General features: G+C 42.1%; 1 protein-coding gene across 2 annotated transcripts in view; it reads left to right on the top strand.

Moving 5' to 3' along the window:
• Positions 1-1,270: 1,270 nt before the first annotated feature.
• dclk2a (doublecortin-like kinase 2a) overlaps positions 1,271-16,282 on the top strand; it is a 41,408-nt gene continuing 26,396 nt past the window's right edge. For both annotated transcript variants that reach the window (XR_005075206.1, XM_037099038.1), the window contains exons 1-2: positions 1,271-2,333; positions 8,747-9,084. Coding sequence is in view for 1 of the 2 variants with exons in the window: in XM_037099038.1 (XP_036954933.1) it covers positions 1,928-2,333; positions 8,747-9,084 (744 nt within the window). In the remaining variant the exon portion in view is untranslated. The remainder of the gene's footprint in view (positions 2,334-8,746; positions 9,085-16,282) is intronic.

Raw genomic sequence — 16,282 nt, 5'->3', positions numbered from 1 at the left:
ACTTAAAATAGTTTCAATGAAAGACAGTATCTTACAGAACAGTGAAGAAGTCCATCTAGCAATTATTGCAATCCATCTGATTTGTCAGCTGACAGAAATCAGTTTCATTGTAGGGCAAACTATTCTTTAGACTCACCTATGTTTTATTTCAGCTGTTAGAGTCGGCCTGTAAAGACGGACAATGATGATTGTTTGATGTCCATGTAGTTTCATTCAGCCACTTGTCAGCAACTCCTGTTTTTAAGACGCTTAAGCGATTCATAATTAAACTGTGAAAAATGTAATGATGTGTTTTATGTTGTAGAACAAAACTTTATAGTGTAAATGTGTAAATATCTTAAGCCTGTGGAACACAGACCTAATTTCAGGCATTTAACCGAGAAAACAATTAAAAAGACTTCGAGACAAAAGAACTGGATGTGCAAAAATGCTAAGTGATTTCTGTACACCTGTACCTCATAAAGTAAACAGGCTGTTTCCATGGAAATAAGTCAGGAGATCAAGAGATGTCCATATATCAGAAGTTAAATGACACCCTCCAGCCAATCAGAATCGAATATTCACCCAGAGTATGGCACAATAGTGATTTTCATACTGGTATACCTACAGCCTCTGATATTGGCATACCTAATAATAAAAACCATAATTAAAATAATGTCATTTTTCATTTATGTGTGCTGGAAAAAAGCCCCTGCAGAATAAATGAATGTACGCTGGCTAACCTAGCATGCTAAATTTAATATCTGCTAATGTAAAATATTGCTAATTGTCCTATAATATTCTTACTCAGGGTAACTGTGTTGTTTCTAAACCTTGTTTTGTTGACCCAGGATCAACAAATCTAGAAGTGTTGATCATTAAAGGCACACTATGTCATTCACAGTCAGAATTTTAATATTTACAATAATAATGAGGTGATAATACAAACTCAGATATATACATAATTGCCATAACTGAATAAACAAGCTGTTCTCAGAGGAAAATAAAAGGTTCTCAGGAGACTGTTTGAAGCTAGAAAGGTGGCAGGGTCCGCCACATGCAAACAAAGTGAAAAAGTATGAAATTGTGTTGAACTTTAAGGTCTGTTATTTTATTCAGTCATGAAAAACGAAGAGATTTTGTTTATTTAGTTTGTTCACGCATTTAAACAAATTCAGTCAATCGTTAGTCGATTTTTCTCGTCTGATTAAAAGGTTATAAAATTCCTACCTAAATCTACATAACGCACCTTTAACGCACCAAATAAGTTTCTCTGGTGTTTTTCCTACAGTTTGAACACATTATTGGGTCACTGAGGATGAGTGTCAACTTCATTGTTTCCGGACCCTGAATAAATCGGCGGAACAATAGAGAGCATTAGGACCCTGGGGCGGGGAGGGCTTCCCCGCTCTCATTATCCATTGATTTGACAGCTCGAGCTGCGGACCAGTCACGGAGAGGATGTGAGGTGGAGAAGGCGGCGGCTTGCGGTCTCTGGTGCGGTGCGCCGAAGTTTTGCGAAATTTCTCCTCTGTTTGAATCCCGACGGCAGGTCCAGTGCGATGTCTGTCAAGCACAGCTGCTCATCATCCGACACGTTTTCGTCCGGATAAACCCGAGCCGGCGTTTGGATTTACCCGCTCCTCCTCCTCCTGCTGCTGCTGCGCGTTTGTAAGGTAGACGGATCGATTCACCGGATCAGTCAGGCAGGACGCGGAATCGGTTCCTCTGTGGACTTTCAAGATTATTCCCGGACTTGTTTCTTATTTTCTGGGAGCTGTACCGGTGCAGCGAGTAGTCCCTCTCTGGACTTGGAAGTGAAGGAGGCTGGGGACGCACACGTGTTACCCTCTCTGTCATCCTCCTGCGCTCTCTGGATAAAAAGAAAAGTTGCCTCTTCTGTTTTGGGATTTAGTTTGAGGCGTACAGAGAAATAGTGACCGACAACATGTCGCTCAGCAGAAGTATTGAGTTTGAACACTTCGAGGAGCGAGAGAAGCCGCACCGGACGCCGAGGACCAACTCCGTGTCCGGGTCCCACTCGGGCTCCAGGGGGAACGGTCTGGTCCCCAGCCCGGCGCACAGCGCGCACTGCAGCTTCTACCGCACACGCACCCTCCAGTCCCTCACGTCCGAGAAGAAAGCCCGAAAAGTGCGCTTTTACCGCAACGGGGACAAATACTTTAAAGGTCTGGTGTACGCCGTGTCCAGCGACCGGTTCAGGTCCCTGGATGCTCTGCTCATGGAGCTCACCAGGTCCCTGTCGGACAATGTCAACCTCCCTCAGGGAGTCCGGGCGTTATACGCGTTGGACGGAGGCAAGAAGATCACCAGTCTGGATGAGTTAGTGGAGGGTAAGGGTGATGATGGATGCAATAAATCACCACCTTGTGTGACCACAGAGCACGAGAGAGGCTCAGCACTTGATTGTATTGCTGACAGATAATGTGCATTGATTCAGACATGCAATTGATTTCATAAAAGCTTGATATTTGCCTTGAGCGTTGGCTAAATGACCCATGCAAATATGCACGACTCCAGCCTCAAGGCCAGTTACACCAAAAAAAGTCACTCAGAACATAGTCACAGGCACATAATGGCTCTGGATGCTGTCTGCTTTGTGCGTTTTTAATATTTATGTCCAGACAAAAAAGTTACTCTGACATCACTGAGATCCTCTCTGTCCATTAAACTCTGGAGGGCATCACAGTGTAATGGATGCAATGCACGGCTTCCCTTGCACCGGTTCACATCATTTGCATCATTGACATAACTGCTCTGACATGTTTGACCCAGTGCCATGGACCCCCTCCTCACACAGGCTTCTGTTAATGTGCATCATTGATCTCAGCTGGACTCTCGTCTTCCACTCTCCCCCTCTTTAGTATGCATTTGTTAGCCAGGTCTGCGTGGGCTGGAAGGTGCCTTGAGTACCTTTTAAGACCTCTGGTTTGATGTGTGTGTGTGTGTTTTGTTGTAGGGTCAATTTGTGGTGCATTGACTGTCTTTAAAAGGATTTCCCCCTCGGGACTCGAAAGATGGAAGCTCCCCTCCCCAATCCAGTATCTCTTTATTGCTTGCAGGATAGGAGGTGGCTTGAAACACATAACGGGTTAAAGTCAATGTGATAAAAGTTTGGAAACTAATATGATAAAGTCGTCAATTATAAACTGACAGCTTGATGTGGAAAAACAAAACAAAAGAAGCTACTTAGGAACATCCCCCGCAGTCACAGCTGTATGGTTTAGTCATCGTAAGGGAATCTTACAGAATCTCTAAACAAGTTTACTGTATTCATTTTTTCAACCCACAGTCTCAAAGGCAGTGACACAATAGGGCACAGTCCTCTCCTCCCCTCTCACTTTCCTGCAGTGTTATTCACCCTGCAGGGACAGTGACCTCTCAGTAATAAGTTAATCTTCATGTTCAGCCTCTGTGTGTGTCTGTCTGTCTGCACTGTGACCTGCCTGCAATCCTCTTTTAACACGATAAGTTACTCCTCTGCCACGCACACTCAGGATCCACTGACCTCTCGCTGCAGACATTATTCTCGTACACTGGTCTATTTTCATCTCACATCCTCCTAAAAAACTTCAGACTCCGTGCTACGCTCATTTCCTATGGCTCCCATCCCCCTGAGTGAGCGGGGAAGATTTAGGCCAGCGCATGATCTGAATTCTGTAGCAACGCTAGTTTAGGCAGTTTGAGCAAAAAAGTTTGTTTTGGTGCATTGGATCTGGTTCAAAACACTCTGCCACTGCACTTCTGCACTTACATGAACGGGACGTTGTTGTTGGATGAGGATCCTGGGCATTCATTAAAAAATCATTAGTGGGGTCCAGAGTACTATGCTTCAAGGACCCATTTAGCTATTGATTTGTTGTTGTTGTTGTAGGAGTTGTTGTTTTTAAAGGGTCAGTTCACATTAATATTTCAATGCAGATGTCTGCAGATGTTGTGTTTAGCGTCATATCAAAGTTAATGTAATTACCAGTGTTTGGATTGTTAATGGCATACAGGTCAACATCCAAGTCTCGGGAAGTGGCAACACTGACTATTCTGACAGTTTCAATATGTCCGACTTGGCACATGATGGTATGAAAGTGCCTAAAGAGCAAACAAACATGGCCGTCTAAAGTCAGCCAGCCCAGCATTCAAGGTGATTGAGACCAACTTTAATACTTACACTCTTGTATTGTCAGTTCCCAATGATTTTTTAACCATTACACTACCAACTCTGCAATCACAAGTCTTGAGTTGACCAATGACTTGATCTCAGGGAAGTTACAAACATGGGAATGTTTTTCTTCCCCCCACCTACCATCCAACTCATCTGACATGAACATAGCATCTCCTTCACCTTTCCTTCATAAACGTCCAGTTTGTAAGACAATTGATTTTTGAGGTTTGATTCCAGCCCCTCAAATACTGATGCTTAGGGATTACTGGTCGGGTCGGCTGCCATACAAAGTGAGTTAGGAATTCATACAAATTGGACCTTTTTGAAACACTGAGAAATTACCTTTAAAACCAACAGCAATTATTTTTTCTTCCCAGAGAGAATGTCTCAGTTGCTTTGGATTCTTCACTGACCTGAGAGGTTTTGCCATTTTTGTCCTTCATTAAATGCTTCTTGACAATAGACGGTTTGTGGATGATCCTGAGTTACCTGAGTGTCTGGAAGGTTACAGTTGTATTGTGGTAGTTGCAGGAGTCTCAGAGGTAGATTAAACAAACTACCTGCATGGCTTTCAAACATGAGGGGTATAGTAGAAAAGTGCTTTCGTGATAAACTCATATGAGATGTACTGCAGGTGGGCCAGGCGCTGGTGTCTTCTCCTTGTGTACTCACCCCTCTAATGGACAGAGAGTGGGAACATTACTGCACAGCTCAGCAGCCTGCAGCCCATTGATTGAAGCCTGCTGGGGCTCTTTTGTGTGGAAACCTAATAAGCGCCATTCACATATGTGCCCCTTATGGCTGGATGGGATTACTGAGCCGACCGGACAACATGTAGGGTCTTTCCATAGTGGGGGAGGAAGTAGCACTGAGCGTGCTTTGAATGGCTGTCAGTTGCAAATGTTGTCCCACTGCACAGCACAGTACGGTAGAGCTGTCGACCATGATGACATGTTGGAGGTACGCAGACCGCCCAAAGCACAGAAAGAGCCTGGCATAGAACTTGTCCATATCTAGGTGATTAGGCCTGTTTTCATTGGAGGATAGCTGCTAATGACGCTCTGCTATATTGGTGATCAACACGATGCATTTCCTCTTCTTCACAATAAAAGCATCCTAATCGTTTTGCAATAGCAGCGACTTAACACACAGCTCCAAATTAAGTAAAATATCACTAAACAGTAAAATGAATGTATAAACAGGAACACAGACTTAAACTATAACAGGCTGACCTGGGGCCCATTAGAAAAGCCTTGAACTGCTGTGCTTGTGGAAAACTACACAGGGAGGTAGCAGATACGGAACTGGGTTTAGAAAGAGCTTTGTAGTTTAGCATGTCTATACGTGGGGGTGAGTAACATGCTGACACAGGGACTCTTGTCAGGACAATAGTGAGTGTGCAAGCCAAAGGGTGTATTAGCAACATGGTGAAATTAAGCCTTTCAAGGTTGAAAATGGAATATATGAAAGCCTTAGATCAGAAATGTTGTGTATGTTTACTGATCAAAGTTCGGAGGAAACCTCTCGTATTCGGATTTCATTGCTCATGGAGTTTCTTTAACTCATTCTCAAAAGGGTAAAAGTCTTAGTGATGTAACAAACAGAACTTCCTCTAAAGAAATGTAGTGCTTTATAGTAGCATTGCACTTTCATTAAGTCGGGGGACATCCATTAGCATATGATTCTGTTTGACCCTCTCTGGCTGGTATATGGCCTCATCTTTCACACTCAATACCTCCAGTCATGTAAGCATTATTGTATCATTTATTTAGCTTCCAAAACTATACAACACTGATCTCTATCAGCAGATATCTGCATGTGAATGATATCAAAAGCAGTCGAATTGACCAGTGAGGTTTGAGCAGGCTTTGGCTGCATGCACGATAACAGTAAAAGAAGCAGAATGCATTGGCCGAAATGAGGAGAAACATCGACTATCATGCTGTTAATTGGACTGTAAGTGATGGCCGGTGTGCAAAAGAGAAAGACTCTGCCTAGATATGTTATTCATTTATATCCCTGGGCTATGCTGGAAAAAACATTGGCTGTTGGCCGTAGAGGCTAAATTCTCGGTAGACAAGAGCCATCGGGTTCAAAGATTGATGCCCTGCTAACTCTAATGGCATCATTCTCAGCCACAGTCGAGCACTGGTCAGTGTTGGCCAGAAGCTATATGACAATAGTATTCGCTCCTATATTATTATTGTCGTAAACTAGTTTATAGGGTTAGCTGACAGTTGAGCTCTTGAAGCTGACAACTGTTTTGATAGAAATACCTAATAAACTGAAAAGATCAGGGTTTCAGTGTCTTTACAGATTCACTGTGTTTCGGTAATTACCAAGATTTGTTAGTGCTGGGAGAATTTCCACTTTATACCATCAATTATCTTTGATTAATACATTAACAGTTTTAGAAGCCACTAAGCCATAAGGCCTGTACATTTTTTTCAGATGGAGGAACTAACAGGACAATGACAAATTTGACATTTTTCTGTACCAATTTTGCATTGCGGTAGACCATCAAACATTTCACTTACAGTACTGCATAGGCTGCCCAATTGCTTTGACTATAGTGTTGAGTATGATGTCAGCAGGACAGCCATACAGATGCGTCATGATGAGAGAATACTTTGGATCACGGAGTCACTTCATTGTTTTGGTGATGATAGGTTTTATATGGTCTTATGTTTAGCACTACTGTACGATTGCTGTTTACTGCCATTCCTTGGGTTTTGGATTGGTGACAGCTGTGTGACTACTGCAGTTAATAGCTGCTGCCGGTTAGACAGCTCTGTTAAGGTCGACCTCATCTGTCGTCCACATGGGGACCAGTGGCGGGGTGGCTGGGGCTCCCCTTCACATCGCTGACGGATGTTGCACCTGAGATCTCTGGACCTCGGGGAATAGACTTGTCACCAGTCACCATCTGAGGGCATCTCAGTATTCTGCCGTCGTCCCCCGGATTAATGACAAGCCCCCGTTTTTTATTTTGGTTTAGTTTTCAGCCGTAGCTCATTCCTCCCAGCTGTGGCCTAGCCTTTTTAATTAGCCTTTGGTTAATTGCAGGCTTAATAAATCCAGGTATCGTGGGACGCACCGTCTCATCTGGCCTTCTTACCCTGCAGCGCGATTCATTTTTCTTGACACACATCAGGTAACTAGAATGTTTTATAGATTGGATTTGATTCTCAGTAAATAAAAACAACTATTTACCAACAGAAATGTAAGTGTCACCAATGAAATTTACAGGATGTAAAGTGTGTAATGTGTTTCCTGAAGTTGATCCCGAGAAATGTTTTTGTGTTCGCGGATCCTTGAATTTTCAAGTATTGGATGTAGCGTGAAAAGCAAAGCATCCGTCACTCTCCGTCTCTGACTCATTTGAGCTTCTCATCCGGCCTTCGCAAAAATCACCAGACATTCTTTGCTGCGGTTTTCATCTACCGGCCAAGCCCCTGTAAATGTCAAATGACTTTGTTCTTAAGGGGAAACGTTTGCGTGTTAACTGTTCAAATGGAATGCTGGCAGATAAAACAAAATGCTTTGTGTTGGAGGGAGGCCAACGCAGCAGCTCAACAGCTGAAAAGGGAGAGAGGACAGTGTTACACTGGCCCGGCCTCTCAATGTGCCTTTTTGTTTCAGCCGAGGAGTGTTAACTCTTTGCTGTTACACTGCTTCCCCTGGTGTGGATGAAATATGTTGTGGTGCCTTCTGTATGTGTGGGCTGGACGGATCCTTGTGTATCGCATGTGCAGCGCGCGTTTCATATTAAATAGCTATTTATGACCGATATTCACACAGTGGCCATTTTCCTCTGACGTCAATCGGGGTGAAAGCTCAGGGTGGCAAGCTCAAATTCTTGGATAGTGTTATGATCCTTGGATAGTGCGTTCCACTTAGAGGTTTGAATAATAAATGTTTACAACATTCTAGCATAAACTCGCTGCTTTCCTGTCATATTGTGTGACACTATTGAATGACAATGTTTGCTAGGACCTGGGTGAGTACTATCTTAAGCTTTTGTGTAACGGTAGCAAACGGTAGCTGTCACATACGAGTTTTACCTCAAAACATGGCCCATGTCCCTCAGGATTTTCACCATTCATTGTCTTTTCAGCTGCTAATCAATCGGGAAGTGGTCCAATTATGATAATGTGTCAAATTCTCTATCATTATAGGGTTTGCAACCTAGACAACAGCAGTATAACATTTGAGCCTTCCAACTTCAGGTTGTGATATCAGGGGGAAATTGGCTGCTGTGTGAAAATGGGCTTTAGATGTGGATACGGTTTGCAAAGGATGATGTTGTCAGTGTCTATTCTACTGGGCTGGGCTGGATGATATGGACTTACAATAATATTGCAATATTTTTAGGTTACATCAGCACACACAATACATTTTTCCTAATATTCTGATGCCTCCGTCAGAGCACTTCATAAATGTTAGAACAAGGAAAAGAAGATGCTTATGCTACAACATGATATAATGCTATCCAAAATTAAACACAATATCTCATCTCATATCATGATAACGATATATATATCGTATTGCCCAGACCTAATTCTACCAACCAATTTCTTTCTCCAGGCGAGAGTTACGTCTGCGCCTCGAATGAACCCTTCCGACGGGTGGACTACACCAAGAACGTCAACCCCAACTGGTCGGTGGGCTGCAAGACCGGCACGTCGCGCTCCCTCTCCTCCCTCATCCCGCTGAAGAACGAGCTGCAGCGCGAGTCCAAGGACTTCATCAAACCCAAGCTCGTCACCGTCATCCGCAGCGGCGTCAAGCCCCGCAAGGCGGTGCGGATACTGCTCAATAAGAAGACGGCGCACTCCTTCGACCAGGTGCTCACCGACATCACAGACGCCATCAAGTTGGACTCCGGAGCTGTGAGGAGATTGTACACTTTGGAGGGCAAGCAGGTGAGTCTTTAATGACGCATGCACCTTTTTTTTTTTTTTGTTTTTGTTTTTTTTTGTTTAGTTTTGAAGGGTGATGCAAGCTCATGCAAAACCAGTCCAGTGTAAGAAGGGGATTCTTTTTCTTGCCAATAGCCCTAAACTCACTGACTGAAATGACACAACATGACAGTTGGAGGGAGTTAACTGTATTGTTTTCAGGGAGATGAGATGGGATGATGTGCATATGAAAACCAGATGGAACGGCTAGCCTGAGCTCTTCAGCTGAAGGTTTTATCTCCCAAAAAACGCTGTGATTTATAGGCTTCAGCTGTGTCAGCAGTCTAGGTAATTACACCCCATTTAATCATCCATACATAATTACACACCACAATCATTTCAACAAGGCACTAATGAATACATTTTACAGTTCAGGCCTTTTTTTTTCCATATCCATCAGTTTAGCTCCTTTCCCAATTCATCCACCTCTATTGAGCCGCGTGAGCCTGTTTTTGCTATAATCCTATCCATCTGGGACACATATATAGTAATGTTTCCATCTGAAAATCTCATTGAGGGTCCCGGGTGTTGTGAGATGAGGTGAACTTGAGCATATGGTGCCCCCTAATCAAAAAGATTTATATGACATTGTCTCATCTGGGGGAGGTCTTAGACCATTATTATCACTTACAATGTTTTCATTTTTTTGTCTCTACAGCATTATTCAACTTTGCTGATTAAAATAATGGGATTAAAATAAAAAAGACAGAAAAAATCCTGTCTACTTAAATAAGTTCCCCTGAAGTTTTTAACAGCTTGACAGGAGCATTAATGCTAAAGCTGGGTCACCTCAAATCTGAGGGTTGATGGCTTGAAACATGCAGTTAAATGGCTGCAGCATGTGATTTAGTCAAACAGAATCATTATTTTGAAAATACAAAAAGGTGACCCTGAACAGATCACTGCAAAGGTAAATAAACTGAGGCAATTTTCCATCCGTTGAAGGTTTAACCCAAGACATTTTACAGACCCCAGCCTGCTCACAGGCTAAAGGTTTGAGGTTGTTTAAGAACACAGAAAATAAGCATGAATTACTTTGTCTTGATCTGTAAATAATAACACATTTTCTTTTGTCCAAATAAAAAAACAAGTGATTGTACTATTTACAAGTAAAAATAAAAGATTTCGCCCCTATGTTTCAGGCAGCTTGCCTCAAATGGGCTTATATGACTTCTGATTTGTTTCACTTCAGACGCAGCTGACTGTGACAAACTTCACATTATTGAAACATTTCTGAAAACCCTTCATGCTGTTTTAGCGCTTATTTGCCCATTTAGCGTAGCAGTGAAGGCCTTGTGGTTATGATGTCAACACAAATGCCAGAAGACATAACTCTGTATATATAGAGTATTGGTAGGGGTGAGGAATTTCAAGAACTCGGTGTGTTCCAGTGTCAATGAGGTGGAAAATTGCTTTCATTGTCTTTGAGTGTCAAACGACTGCACTAAAATTAAATCCATTTGCTTTGGTTGCTTGTATGGTTTTTATGAGGGCAGTCTCTTTGGTATGCCGTTGCACCAAGCACAGCTGTAGCTGCACAAATAATGTCGTGTTTATTCATAAAATCATCAAAAAGTGTTTGCAGAAGTTGGAAATAAGTTTTTAGAGAGTTTGTGACTCAAATATGTTTTCATTTTCGGTTGGATTAAACTTTTCAGTTTAAGTGATGAGGTGAATTTCCTAACAGTGACAGCTGATGTGAGGCTATAATAACCGAGAGATCTTTGCGTCTCTGTTAAATGTTTAAGTTGAGATCTCAAATCTGACAACCGGACTAGCTGATGTTTGCTCCCTGTGAGCTGACGGGGAATCTTTCTAGACAGTCCGAACCAAATGACTCATCAGAATACTGATCACCTCTGACGGGGCCAGGCCAGCACCCTTTCTGTCAAATCAGCACTGTACAGGACGCAAATTCGTAAGGACGTGTTAGGATTATATAAGAGTTTGCAGCACGGTACACCCTCTTATTTATTTACATTGTCTTAGCTTAAAAGTTTTCCTGTGACAGATGCTTTTCAGAATTGTCCACTGTGATTAAGTTCTGTCCCGTTTGTGACGTAAAGCCTTGATGCGTCTCTATTTCCATCACTTAGTAGATTCCAAGTAGATCAACCATGCAGACCAGCTGCTCCTTCCAGGAATTATACCCTCTGGAATGCCATGAGGAATGTAGCATTACATGTTATGGGCTACATTTAAGTACAGTAACTCTGGAGCCTGAGGAACATCTGTCCTCCCAGCTACCCAGCTTGTGTGTCTGTAGGGAGTTAACAGTTTGACTAATCATTTGAAGTGACCAAAGGCTGGCATATTGTTAGACCGATTGATAGAGAGGACCTCCTTACTGAAGGGGTTTTTGTTAAAGGTTGTAAAGTCTCTGGAAAGTTAACTGAGTGCTGAACTCAAAGCTGAGTGTTTGAGTGTCAGCGGTGCTTTACTTGCCAACAACACTCTCATTCAACACCTGTACCTGCAAAGATATACTCTTATTTAGCTCTTACAATATGATTGGTGTGATACCTGAATATTGAATGACCCGCAGGAATATCTTACGGGAAAAAAAACAGCCTCATAAAAGGTTTGAATCCTTGACTTGGTTTGTTGTTACATGAGTTGTGTTACAGTTCATACAACATGCATAATTTGTAGTTAAAAGTAGTTATTTAAACTGTTTTACAGCAAATAATCCCATTATTCAAGCTATATTTTTGATTTAAATAAAAAAAAAACATTATGCCTACAGTCACCAATCACTGTACTGTTGTGCTTTCAGGCCAGCCTAACTCTTTGTTATTGGATTAAAGATGGATGCCGGTCAGTTAAACCTCCAACATCATGCCAATATTTATGCCACAGGGATTCACCGAGTTCACCGAGTGATTTCTTTGTAGATGTTTGTTTTCGAAAATCATAAATTTGTCATTTTTTTTAGTCGTGATTTAGGAAATGTACCACACAGCCTTTCGGAACACATTGCAGATGTCACATTACATCTGTCACGCTGACAACTGTGTCGTTTAGCTCCCATAGATATTCACCAAAGAGTCCTTAATGACAAACACATCAGCCATTAGTTTCAGCAGCCACCGCTTCTTTTTCTTTCTTTTTTTTTAAGCTTCCTTTGATAGATGATTTGTTGTCTCATCTATGTGTGCATCCATCCCCGTAAACTTCCTCTCCATCAGATGAGCAGATGAATGCTGAAAGACATTAGAGCGTCTTTTATAAACGAGCTGTGTTACAGCGTGTCCTGACCTCTAAAGAATGTCTTTTGGATCAAAATCAAAAAGCTCCCTTCTCAGTTTTGGTGGTTAATGTGTATTTGTTTTTTTTTTAATTATTTATCAGCTAAGACAGCGATGATGACATAATGTGGCAGCCGTGGTTTATCATTTTAAGCACAGAAATCGTGTCAGAACAAGCCTGTTTGGGGTTTTTACTCCAGTTGTTTCAATATTTCCAAGGCAGTCATAGGCAAGAGAAATGTTGCTTTCATGCATCTAATTTGAAACATTAAGTTTGACACGTGTTGACATTCTTTCCAGAAATATCCTGTACAGTGGTGTCTTTATGGACAACACCAGTGTAATTTGGTTAGATCGTGTTTCAGAAATCAAATTATGTTTTAGGTTTTCGACTCGCTCTTTTAACCTAATCTGGGTTTGCAGAGTAAAATCAAGATCAGGCTTTCTTTGAAGTGATCGAATGTCAGATAAATCAAACATCTACAATGATTTTATTGATTTCTAGAGCAAATGACATCATCATTGTTAAGGACAGTATTTTCAGGAACTGCTAATTATCACCTAACAGCATTTGGAGTTTTAGTCCCATCTGCCAGGCCCTGGAAAAACCAGCCAGCGTGTTCTTGACATAGTGTCTGATTCCCAGTCTGACAAAAGGACTATTTGCTATGGACTTGTGTTTCTCTCTTGGCTTCAACAGGACTGTCTCGGAATTAAATTAAGAGACTAATTCAGAGGTTGAACCCATTAAGCCTGTAACCTGATCCTAAGACCAGAGCTGGACACCTGACAACATCCTGTCCATGATAGCAGAAGTCAGCTCAGTTTGAATGTCAAAGTCAATCTGGGCTTTGTTTAAATTGCCAGTGCGGAAAAACTTATACTCGACATATTCATCTTGAAATACTGACTTCTTGGGAGAATCGAATGGAAAAGCATTAGCTCTAATCATCTCACTTTCTCCTGCCCCCCTCTGCTGCGGAGAGGAGGCAACCCTCTCCCAGACCAAACACGTCCCCATAATCTGACAGCTTGACTTGTTGGAGCCCTCCGTCATGCAGCCTCTCTACCCTGATAAGCCTCTTTTCACATCCTGAGTGGTGCCATACTGGTGGCTCAACAAAAACTGTTTCCCATATTGTCTCTTCTGTGTGAAACTCATGTATCTCATTCAATTTCTCTGCTCTTCCAGTTGATATCTGAACAGTTTACTTAGCGTGGCGATACGGATCATTTCCTCAAAAACGTTTTTATATATATATATATAATATATATTTGTTCTTTACATACTGAATGGAGCAGTGTTTATGTGATAAATAGATTAATACAATTTCCCTAAAGTCAGTTCCTTCCAAAAGAACACTAATATTTGTGGCAGCTTGTTTGCTTTCAAACCATTAATCCACACCAGAGGATCGATAGCAATTTCAAGTTCCAGGGGATAGTTAGCATACAGCACATTGGACTGGAGGCGAGAGGGAGAGTCACCATTTAAAATTTGCTGTCCAGCAACTCTGTCCAGTCCGTTATCAAACAAACTGGGAGTTCCTAAAATGAGCATCAGACGTTAACACTTCAGTTTGAACAAAGCCCGGTCGACTCTATAAGCTTTACTTTTCATTCCTAATGAGTGGGCCCCATCACTCAGTCACTTACACACCCATCAACACACAAACACACACCGCTAACACACACACACACGCACACACACACACACACACACAAACGTGCTCCAAATGCCTTCCAGCAGCATCCTGCCATCTGCTACTCCAAAATCAAATCGCATGTCCCAGCCACCCGGTCTGCAGGCGATGAAGCCCCCTCCCACTGATATGCATGTGCGCGCGCGCACACACACACACACACACACAGTGTTGCTCACACACAGCGTCACACACGTGCACTCAGAGGCCCCCCACCAGGGCCTGGCCACCACTGAATAATTAGACCTACAAGCTGGAAGGGAGGGTTAAAGTGCAGCTGTCAGGTGTGTGCGTGTGTGTGTGTATGTGTGTGTGTTCAGGGTCGTGCTCGTGTGAATGAGTGTGCTCACTAAATACATCTCTGTCCACTCTCCCTCCTCGATCCAAAGCTGCTCTTCAGGCTGAATGTTAATTGCAGATCTTGGTTATCAGGGCCAGAAGAATCAGCTGCTGCCTTTGAGCGAGGACCCTGTTTTACATCTCAAAGCTGACTGGGCAGGCAGAAAATAAGATTTCTCTAGTTTTTATTGTTTAATCGATGCATTCATTAGTTTCAGGGAACAGTCAGAGGCCCGGTACGTGCTAAGTTGTCTTTTTTTATGTAGAAATCATTGATAAAAGATTCAAGGGAGCCATAGAAATTGTGACAAAGAGGAAGAGGGTCCATTTGATAAACAGAAGGAGAGAGAGAGAAGTTCCAACCCTTTACTCTTGTCTTACTCTCTCACAGCTGCCCAATCACAGTGTGAGGGAGGTGAGACTGTACAGAGACGTGCACTGTGTTATACCTGCTGTTTTTGAATTGCAGCATTAGCCTCACTTTAGCTGTTATAGTCATATCCAGATCCAATAATTGCACCATCAAGAGTAAGTGACCTCTCTTACTTTCACCAGTGCAGTTTTGTGGAACTGGATGTGATCCAGGGTTCCTCTCTGCCTTTTTTTTTTTTTTTTTTACCCAACGTAGCCTTCAGCCCACTCTGACCCTGACACATCATATGTGGGAGAAGACAGTCGGCGTGTGTGGCACTGCTATTAAAACACTAGTGATCGATGAGGCACATAGAGATAAGTGGAAATCCCATTTTTCCATGGATAAATACTCAGTGGGTGGTGTGAGCAGATGATCAATTATATTTGATCTGACATTCACAATGTTCGAGGGCAAAAAAAAACAAACTTGAATGCAAAGGTGGTGCATTATGTCTTATTATAGGTATTTAGATTAAAAAATCCCACTATTGGTACTGATCCTCAATACATTGTTTTTATTAGTAGCTCTCCCAACAATGGTTTCTTTCAATTTCCTATGTTTCAAGTATATTTATTGTATATTAAAGCTCGTTAAGGACTACAATTTTTAGTAGTACAGTTCTTGGTATACATTTCTTACACTCATTTACGACCCAAATGTTCATGTAGAACAAATGTTTGGTAGATTCAGTCCGTATGTCCGAGCTGTCAGCTCCCACAGTCCGTATGAACTTAAAGGATAAGATTGTTTAGAAGATGACGTCTGTTTATTTTGGCCCGCATTCATCATTTTGTTAAATTAGAGCTTGTCATACTCATTTTTGAGCTCCGTTTCATATGTGAATTGGCAGACTTCATACATGTGCATTGGTTTTCAGAGACAGCATGTAGAGATTAGCTATAGGTCTCTGCTCCAAACTGGATTCAAGTTTAAATGAGCTGAAAATTGTTGTCTCTCTCTCCAAACAAAAAAAAAACATCTGCCAAAGAATCCTGAAATGCGTTGGCTCTACACAATCCTGTGCACTCTGTGATGTTATCGGGATGACAGTCAGTCTGCCCATTAACCAGGGGCTGGAAACCCAGACCCAGACCATTAAGACCGCTGAGCTGCAAGGGCTCAGATGCTCGTCTCTCGGACATCTCTAAAGGCCTCTCGGTGTGCACAGACAGAAAAGCTGCAGGAATGAGAGGGATGGAACTCCCTGATAACTGGGCGGTCTGCTCTGATGTAATGTTTTTGCTGAAGGCTTAGCAGCAGTTAAGTTAATGTGCCGTTTCCTCTGTGACGAATTGAGGACACTCACTGTATATCTTTAATAAAACAACATAAGCCGTGTTTTTTTTTTTTTCTTATTTTCTTTCTTTATCTTCTAATTTTGGCAATGTCCTCTGTCTGAAATTCTTAAAAGTGCTTCTGCATTCATACAGGGTGCATAATAAAAAAAAAAAGAAGAA

The sequence above is a fragment of the Acanthopagrus latus genome, chromosome 1 (genome assembly GCF_904848185.1).
Source record: "Acanthopagrus latus isolate v.2019 chromosome 1, fAcaLat1.1, whole genome shotgun sequence".
Classification (NCBI taxonomy): domain Eukaryota; kingdom Metazoa; phylum Chordata; class Actinopteri; order Spariformes; family Sparidae; genus Acanthopagrus; species Acanthopagrus latus.
Note: the sequence above shows the minus strand (reverse complement) of the source record. Positions and strands in the feature narration are given on the sequence as shown.